At 46.7% G+C, this 8539-nt stretch overlaps 1 protein-coding gene across 1 annotated transcript; it reads left to right on the forward strand.

The window, feature by feature from the left end:
* Positions 1-214: 214 nt before the first annotated feature.
* On the forward strand, positions 215-3736 carry LOC130825456 (uncharacterized). The gene is made up of 4 exons (XM_057690697.1): positions 215-1475; positions 1548-1669; positions 1739-2284; positions 2357-3736. Exons 1-4 carry the CDS (start codon positions 383-385, stop codon positions 3368-3370), a joined length of 2775 nt encoding a protein of 924 aa, XP_057546680.1. The 5' UTR covers positions 215-382; the 3' UTR covers positions 3371-3736.
* Positions 3737-8539: the final 4803 nt, after the last annotated feature.

The raw sequence follows: 8539 nt of genomic DNA on the forward strand, positions 1-8539 counted from the left end.
TTGCCGTTATAAATAGGGTAGTTGGAATAGTTCCATCTTACCTAATCTTCATTAACTCTTTTCAAATCTTCAAATTGCAAGAGAGAAAGTAGAGAGAGACGCTCGGACAATCCTCATCCCTCCTTCAAACTTCTGATAAATCCTTCGAAGATCTTCAAGGTTTCTGACAGATCTTCATCAAATTTCTGACGAATCTTCACATTTCTCTAAGGTATTCAAACTTTTCCCAGATTTTTCGAATTTCTTCAAGTTATTCTTCAAACTGTTCTCGAATTTCTTGAATATCTTCAATCTGTTCATGAATGCTAGCCTAGAACTTTGAATTTGTTTATGAATCTAGTCTCCATTCTTTACAAGTTTCGGCTTTTACTTTATTATTATCATGGATGTCGCGACTACTAACTCAGACACCAACCCTACTAACTTGCCGGAAACTCCTTTGATAGTACGTAGGCGTCTTAATAAAAAGGGTTTACCAATGGATGACTCGGATGAAAGTAGTTCAGTGAGAATTACCCCCCATTATGAACCAATAAAAGCTGGGGATGAGTCGTCCGTATCTCCTATATACCCTCCGGAGATTATGAAAACTGCTCCTTGGGAAGTGAGCATTGCTTTCTTTCCAAATTACTTGCCGCGAATAAATCCTGACCTAGAAGGGTTATTGTATGTAGATATGGAAAACCTTGAAGGATCAGCCGAGTCTTCAGGAAGAGAGAGTGCGGCGCCAGCTCCTCCTCCATTCTACATTCCAGACGGCGGGCCTCTAAATTACTTTATTGACGTACAGACTAAGAGAGATCTAGACAACCGTCGGGAGGCCATCTCTCAAAAATGGGGTTTAAAAGATAACATAAATATTATTACCCCGGGGAATTATGACACCGTTAGGTTTCCCCCTCCACATTGTATAGCCGTATACTTCCCTTCTTTTGAATTAGGGCTTAGATTTCCTCTTCACCCGTTTTTTAGAGAGGTGTTAGAGTTTTTGGACGTCTCAGTGCCCGAGTTATACCCGAACGCCTGGGGTTGTATGGTGGCCTTTTTGATCTTGTGTAAAGTTTTGGCCGTGCCACCAACACTCACAGCTTTTAGATATATATTCAGAGCCCGCCTATGTAATTCCCAATCATACGGCTGTGGCTGGATTACTTTCACCCACCGTCGAGGACTGAAGATAGTCCAAGACCTCCCCGATAACCAGAAGGGGTATAGGACAAAATTCGCATACTTATACAACTCAGAGGGATGGAATATCAAGACCTCTTTTGATATAAAGCCCAATCTCTCGGGTTTTAATAATGGGATCCCGCAATGTTCCTTTAACGATGCGGTGATCATAGAATATGCAAAGATGGACGTTCAATTGGGAAGGAAACCAATGAACGTCCAACTTAATTGGATACCTGGTCGTCCTGAGCTGGAGAATGAGAACCTCCTCTCAGCCTTCGGCATTAGCTTGGCTATCGATCGGAGTAAGAGTTGTCGAGTTTCTTCCTTTCCTTTTCTATAGTACGTTTGACTGTTGCTAACTCATGCTTCTACAGGGATAGCCAAGCAAAATCTTCGAGCCAAGAGTCCTGAACTAATGAAGAAATTCAGTGTTCTGAGACTTGCTTCAGGGGCCATCCAGCGGGCCGAGGATAAGCCTCTTCCCCTTCCTCCAAAGGTATATCTCTATACAAAGTTCTGTTGAAAAAAGATTTTTGTTGATTCTTCCTAACTTCTTCTTTTGTAGGACTCGGCAACCATGGAGAAGGGTCTGGAGGACGTGCCTTCGGAGCAAGAGGCTCTCCGACTTCTTGAAGAAAGAAAGCAGGTTCATATCCCCGATGAATCTGAGAGGGTGGTTCCTCCTCAGACGAGGGGTGCGACAAAAAAGAGTGGGAAGAAGAAGAGGAAGCGGGATTCTTCTTCCCACAAGGAGAAGTCGGCAAAGAGGCCCTCCGTGGGCGCGGTCCCTACCGCCCGGCCCCTCCAAATAAGGCCAGTTGAAGAGGAGACCTCGCCCCTTCAAGACTCTCCACGGCCATCTTCAGATAAAGGGAAGGAGAAAATGGGGGAATCTTCCGCGGCTCCCTCCTCTCAGTATGCCGAGGTTTACCGTCGTCGGGAGGTTTCCCCTTTTCGACGCGACACACCCTTTCCGGAGCTGGGGCATAAGGGCTTAGTAGTCCGCTTTAACAGGGCGACGTCCAACTTAATCAGCAAAGTGGACGTCGACCTTTTAGAATCTATGCCCCCCCGTGATAGGGTGCGTCAAGCACAAGCTTCGGCGGCGGAGGTAATAACTTTTAAACTCAGTAATATGATTATTTTTTGCTTCCGGATTTCTTTAATAATCGTTCCTTTGCAGGCGTTCATACGGTTGGCCTTTGAGCTCGACGCCAACCGTCAAAGTGCCGCGGACCAGGAAACCATGGCCGCCCTTACCTCCCGCTGCGAAGAGCTGAACGAAGAATTAACAAAACTGCGGGAGGACCTGCCGAGCCTCAAAGAAAAACTGGCCAAGTGCTCTGAGCTGAAAGAACGCTTGGTCAGAACCGAACAATGGCGGGAAAGGGCGAGGAAGCAGCTGGATCAGATCGTTGAGAACTTGGATGCTGCTTCCACCAGGTCCGCGAGCATCAGCCATGAGGTCGGCTTGCTGATGGATACTCATGCCAAGCTCGTTCATCAGAACCAGCAACTAATGCAGCAAGTGTCGGCCGATTCTTCCCACTTCAAAATGATTCTATCCGCGGCTAAAGTATACAAATTGTGCCTAACCAGGAAGGCCCGGATAGCTCGAGATTGGCTTCTCTCGGATGAGCCGGAAGCGTCGAAGTTTCTCGGAGATCTGACGGCCGAGATGGTGAAGGCCGGAACCATGATTAGTGACGAGAAGTATCGTCTGGCTGCCGCAGAGTTGGGCATGGATTTTACTTCCCTTCAGCAAACTGCTGAACAAAAGGGGAGTGAAGCTTTGTCCAACCTTGCTCCTGTCTTGGACGGGGAGTCGGCGGTACTGGTCGACACGGTCTGGGACGCGGCCGAAAAGAGGGCCTGGTCTGAAAAGATAAATGCCGAGGCTGAGAGGGAGGCTTTAAGTCTCGACTTGGAGCAGCTGGCTCTCTCTTCTCCTCCGGCGTCAGATGTCCCAGAGAACTTGACGCTCTCCAACCTGGAGGTTCTATGCCTTGATCTATCGAATCTCATTATTGACGAAGGCCGGAACCTCCAGAGCTTGTCCCGGGAGTTGTCTGAGATCGGGGTGGAGCCGTTCAATGTTGAAGATTATGTCAGCTTCACCCCGAGTTTTGAAGAGGGAAGGATCGAATCTCCTCCGCCGCCGGGTGAAGATGTCGAGGCCTTTTTTGACGATGTATAATCTTGTATTTTAGTAACCTTGTTTTTTGTAAACATTCAACTATATTTTGAATATTCGATGTATATATTCCTGATTTTTCGTGATATCCATGCTTCTATTTGTTGAGCCGTGGCTTCTTTCTTCTGAGGCCGCGGAATACTACTTAAAGGACGTGATTTTTCGATGTCACGTATAGGCGACATCAAGGAAATTTGGACTTAGAATATTTTCAGCCTTCAGACCCCAGTAGGGGGGTCCGACTTGTCGATGTCCCGGTCGCGGGTAATCTTTTTGGGAGACTTGGATTTTCTTTTGAACTCAGGGACCCCAAACTGGGGGTCCGACTTATCGACGTCCCGGTTGGGAAACATCTTTTGGAATATTTTGAACTAGGGGGACCCCAAACTGGGGGTCCGACTTATCGATGTTCCGGTTAGGAAACATCATTGTAAAGACTTAGAATGTTTTGAACTAGGGGACCCCAAACTGGGGGTCCGACTTATCGATGTCCCGGTTGGGAAACATCATTGTAAAAACTTAGAATATTTTGAACTAGGGGACCCCAAACTAGGGGTCCGACTTATCGATGTCCCGGTTGGGAAACATCATTGTAAAAACTTAGAATATTTTGAATTAGGGGACCCCAAACTGGGGGTCCGACTTATCGATGTCCCGGTTGGGAAACATCCTTGTAAAAACTTAGAATGTTTTGAACTAGGGGGACCCCAAACTGAGGGTCCGACTTGTCGAAGTCATAGGTTCGTTAGTGACTTAGAATAACTTGATAATGGGACCTCTCTCAAGGGGTCCGACTTTTGGATATTACTGATTTAATAAGATTTGCAATAGATTTTTACCAAATAGTTGCGAACATAGGTACCAGATAATCTGAAATTGAAACTTCTGTTATAAAGGATTGATAAGAATACAAAAGTGAATTCGAATGACAACGCAACTACGTTGCGGGATGAGTGTAGTCGCGGATTGATGCTGCTAACACTGATACTAGTAACTGATTGCCCCTTGCAAATTTTATTAAATGTAGAATTTCTTTAGGTGGTCTCCATTCCATGGACGGGGTAGTTTTTTCCCTTTCACGTCTTCTAGTTCGAAAGTTCCCGGTTTGATGATGCGGGTGACTTTGAAAGGGCCGTCCCATTTGGCTCCTAACTTTCCTTTTTCCACGATCTTTCCCGTAGCTTCTATTTTTCGAAGGACCAAATCACCCATTTGAATGCGTCTGGTTTTTACGTGGCGATTGAAGCTACGGATCATCTTCTGTTTTTGTGCTATTGATCTCAGCATCGCGTTTCCTCTTGTTTCCGGCAGCAGATCTAAGTTTGCTCTTTTTCCTTCCTCATTTTCGTCGTGTGAGTAGTAGGTGACCCTTGTAGAGGGTATGCCTATTTCAACTGGGAGCACGGCTTCAGATCCATATACTAAAGAGAAAGGTGTATGCCCCGTTGCGTCTTTGGTGGTTGTTCGGCTTGCCCATAAGATGCCTGGTAGTTCTTCATCCCAATTACCTTTGACTCCCTCTATCTTCTTCTTAATGCCATTCAGGATCTCTTTGTTTGCGGACTCCACTTGACCGTTAGTTTGTGGCCTGGATACTGAACTGAATCTGATTTGGATGTTAAATTTGTCGCAGTACTCGATAGTGTTCTTGCTGACGAACTGCCTTCCATTATCTGTTATGATCACCCGGGGGATGTCGTACCTTGTGATGATATTTCTCCATATAAACTGACAGACTTGTTTGTCCGTGATTGAACTAAGGGCTTCCGCTTCTACATATTTTGTGAAATAATCAATGGCCACAATGATGAATTTGCGTTGCCCTTTTGCCGGAGGGAAGGGACCAATGAGGTCCATGCCCCACTTGTCGAAAGGCAAGACGGCTTGTATGGCAGTCAAGTAATTAGACGGCTTCCTTCCTATCTTTGAATGGTATTGGCATTCAGGACATCTCTTGATCAAGTATTCCGCGTCTTCTCGGAGTGAGGGCCAATAATATCCACTTCTCAGGACTTTCCCGATGACAATTCGCACTCCCTGATGTATACCGCATCCTCCTTCATGTATTTCGCGAAGGATATAGTTTCCTTCTTCAGGGGATACACATTTCAGGAGGGGGTGTGTATATGACTTCTTGTAGAGCGTTCCTTCGTGGAGTTCGAACCATCTTGCTTTCTTCTGGAGCATATTGGCCTGGCTTTTATCTTGGGGAAGCGTCTGATTTCGCAAATATTCGATGTACGGTTCCATCCATGTATCTGATCTGTCGATGGTGTTGACCATGAAGTTGATGCTGGGATTAGGAAGTACTTCCCAGATAATGTCTCGAGCCGCGGATGTTTCTGCTGAGCTGGCCAGTTTTGCTAGGGAATCAGCTTGTGCGTTCTGGGATCTTGGAATGTGCTCCAATGTGAATCTGTCGAATTTTTGAACAAATTCTTTCACCTGCTGCAAATACATCTTCATGCTATCATCCTTTGCTTCGAATTCTCCGTTGACTTGTCCCACGATCAATTGGGAGTCAGAGAAAGCGGACAAGTTTTTCGCTCCCGCTTCGTAGCAAATTCTCAATCCCATCAATAATGCTTCATATTCTGCCTCGTTGTTAGATGCTGCGAACTCGAACCTGACTGCTCTTTCCATACGGACCCCCGCGGAAGACATGATGAGGAGTCCAGCTCCACTAGCTGATTGTGTTGAGGACCCATCTACATACAACTTCCACTTCTGATTGGGTTCAGGATGACAGGGGAAGGTACTTTCAGCAATGAAATCAGCCAGAGCTTGAGCTTTGATTGCCGTTCGAGGCTCGTATTCGATACCGAAATCCGCTAGCTGGTTTGCCCAATCTGTGACGCGGCTTGACTTGTTTTTTCCTTCCAGTATCTTTTTCAAAGGTTGATCAGTCCGGATGATGATCTGATGGGATTGAAAGTAGGGCTTCAATTTTCTGCTTGCCATAACGATTGCGAATATGACTTTTTCGACTTCGCCGTAGTTTCCCTCAGAGCCGCGGAATGCATGACTCACGTAGTATACGGGAAACTGTTTCTTTTCCCTTTCCGCAACCAGTACTCCGGATAACGAATACTCGGAGACAGAAACATATAGGACTAGTTTCTCCCCTTTGATGGGAGAAACTAGTTTCGGTAATGTGGACAGGTGTTCTTTGAGTTGGCGAAAGGACTCTTCTGCTTCTGCTGTCCACTCGAACTTCTGTTGTTTTATTGTCTTAAAGAAGGGGGAACACTTATCCGCAGACTTGGAAAGGAATCTTCCGAGAGCGGCTATACACCCCGTGAGTTTTTGTACTTCTTTTACTGAGGTGGGGGATCTCATGTTTTGTAAGGCCTGGATCTTATCGGGATTTGCTTCAATGCCCCGCTCGTCTACCAGAAAGCCGAGGCACTTACCTCCGGTAACTCCAAACACGCACTTGTCGGGATTAAGCTTCATTTGGTGTTTTTGAAGGGTAAGGAAGGTTTCTCGTAAGTCCGCGGCGTGCTGACTTGCTTGTTTGCTCTTTGTGATCATATCATCCACATATACTTCTAAATTCCGTCCAATCTGAGATTGGAAGACCTTGTTGACCATCCTCTGATAAGTTGCTCCCGCGTTTTTTAATCCGAAGGGCATGACCTTGTAGCAATAGACCCCTGTGCTAGTAATGAAGGCCGTGTGAGGTTGATCTTCGGTGGCCAATGGGATCTGATGATAGCCGGCGTTGGCATCCATGAAGCTTAATAATGCATGGCCTGCCGTAGAGTCGACCAGACGATCTATCTTTGGAAGTGGATAATCGTCTTTGGGGCATGCCTTATTCAGGTCCGTGAAGTCGACACACATCCTCCATTTACCATTTGGTTTTTTTACCAGAACAACGTTGGATAGCCACTCTGAGTATTGGCATTCTTTGATAAATCCGGCTCTCAATAACTTCTCAACTTCCTCCTTTGCGGCCTCAGTCCGCTAGCTTTTGTTTCACGGGTTTATGGCCTGGTTTGATGTCAAGTTTATGACACGCGACACTGGTAGGGATGCCAGGCATTTCTTCCGTGCAAAAAGCAAAGACGTCGCGGAATTCAGCAATGGTGGCCACTATGTCCTGCTTGACCGTGTCAGGAAGATCTTTCCCTATCTTGATTTGTTTCCCCTTGAACATATCTACTTCCTCGTATCGTTCTATGGGGCGGGGCCTTTCATGCGTGTTGGGATTTTCCCTGTATACGCTCATGACAGCGGGGACCTTGTCTTCCCTCTTTCTTTTTGCAGGTGTCTCGGAAGACCTGCGCTTCAGGGTGTTAACGAGGCATTGGCGAGCCGTCACCTGGTCTCCTTTCAGAATGCCAACTTGCCCGTTATCTGTTTCGAATTGCAGCAGGAGTTGATGGGGAAAGATGGCTGCCTTGATCTTGTTAATGAGTGGGAGCCCCATGATGGCATTGTAGGGAAAGTTGAGATCTACCACTGTGAACCGTATGGGCATGGTACGGCTTTCATTTTTCTCCCCTACCCGTATGGGGAGAATGATCGTTCCCAACGGAATGACCTGACTCCCTCCAAACCCAATCAGTGGTTTGTCTAGGGGTTGCAAGTGCTTCTCCTCGAACTTCATCTTTCTCAAGCATTCCATTGTAATAAGATCAGCCGTGCTTCCCGTATCTACCAGCACCCGTCTGACTTTCATTTGCCCGATTTTAAGAGTGACTACCAGGGGGTCGGTATGGGGTTGTTGCAGCGGCTGGGAAGTCGTGGCATCGAACTTCATGACCGGTCCTTTAGATGCGGCCATGGGAGGTCCTTTCAGCAAAGTGTGGACGCTGTTTTTTGCCGCGCGGATAGTGGGATATTCCTCAGTGTATCCCCCAAAAATCATGTTGATAGTTCCTTGGGTGTCGGAACTTTCGCGTCTGGCTTCGTTCCTCTTGGGGGATCGGCGTTTTTGTTGCCATGGCCTCCTTTCTCCTTCTCTTCCAGCATCATAATCTCTCCTGTTGATGAACCTGGACAGTTTTCCCTCGTCAGCCAACTGATGCAAGATGCGCTTTAGTTCGCGGCATTGTGCCAGAGTATGGCCGTGTTCTTTGTGGTAGTCACACCACAGATTATAGTTGCGCCTATCAGAGGGGGTGGTAACAGGAGGTGGAGCCGGCAATTGATCTCGAACAGCGA

This window comes from Amaranthus tricolor, chromosome 10, assembly GCF_026212465.1.
Source record: "Amaranthus tricolor cultivar Red isolate AtriRed21 chromosome 10, ASM2621246v1, whole genome shotgun sequence".
Lineage (NCBI taxonomy): Eukaryota > Viridiplantae > Streptophyta > Magnoliopsida > Caryophyllales > Amaranthaceae > Amaranthus > Amaranthus tricolor.

Coding starts and splice junctions, on each gene's coding strand:
- LOC130825456 (XM_057690697.1), top strand. CDS start 383: ATGGATGTCGCGACTACTAACTCAGACACCAACCCTACTAACTTGCCG. Junction 1,476..1,547: donor TAGCTTGGCTATCGATCGGA/GTAAGAGTTGTC, acceptor ATGCTTCTACAG/GGATAGCCAAGCAAAATCTT. Junction 1,670..1,738: donor CTCTTCCCCTTCCTCCAAAG/GTATATCTCTAT, acceptor CTTCTTTTGTAG/GACTCGGCAACCATGGAGAA.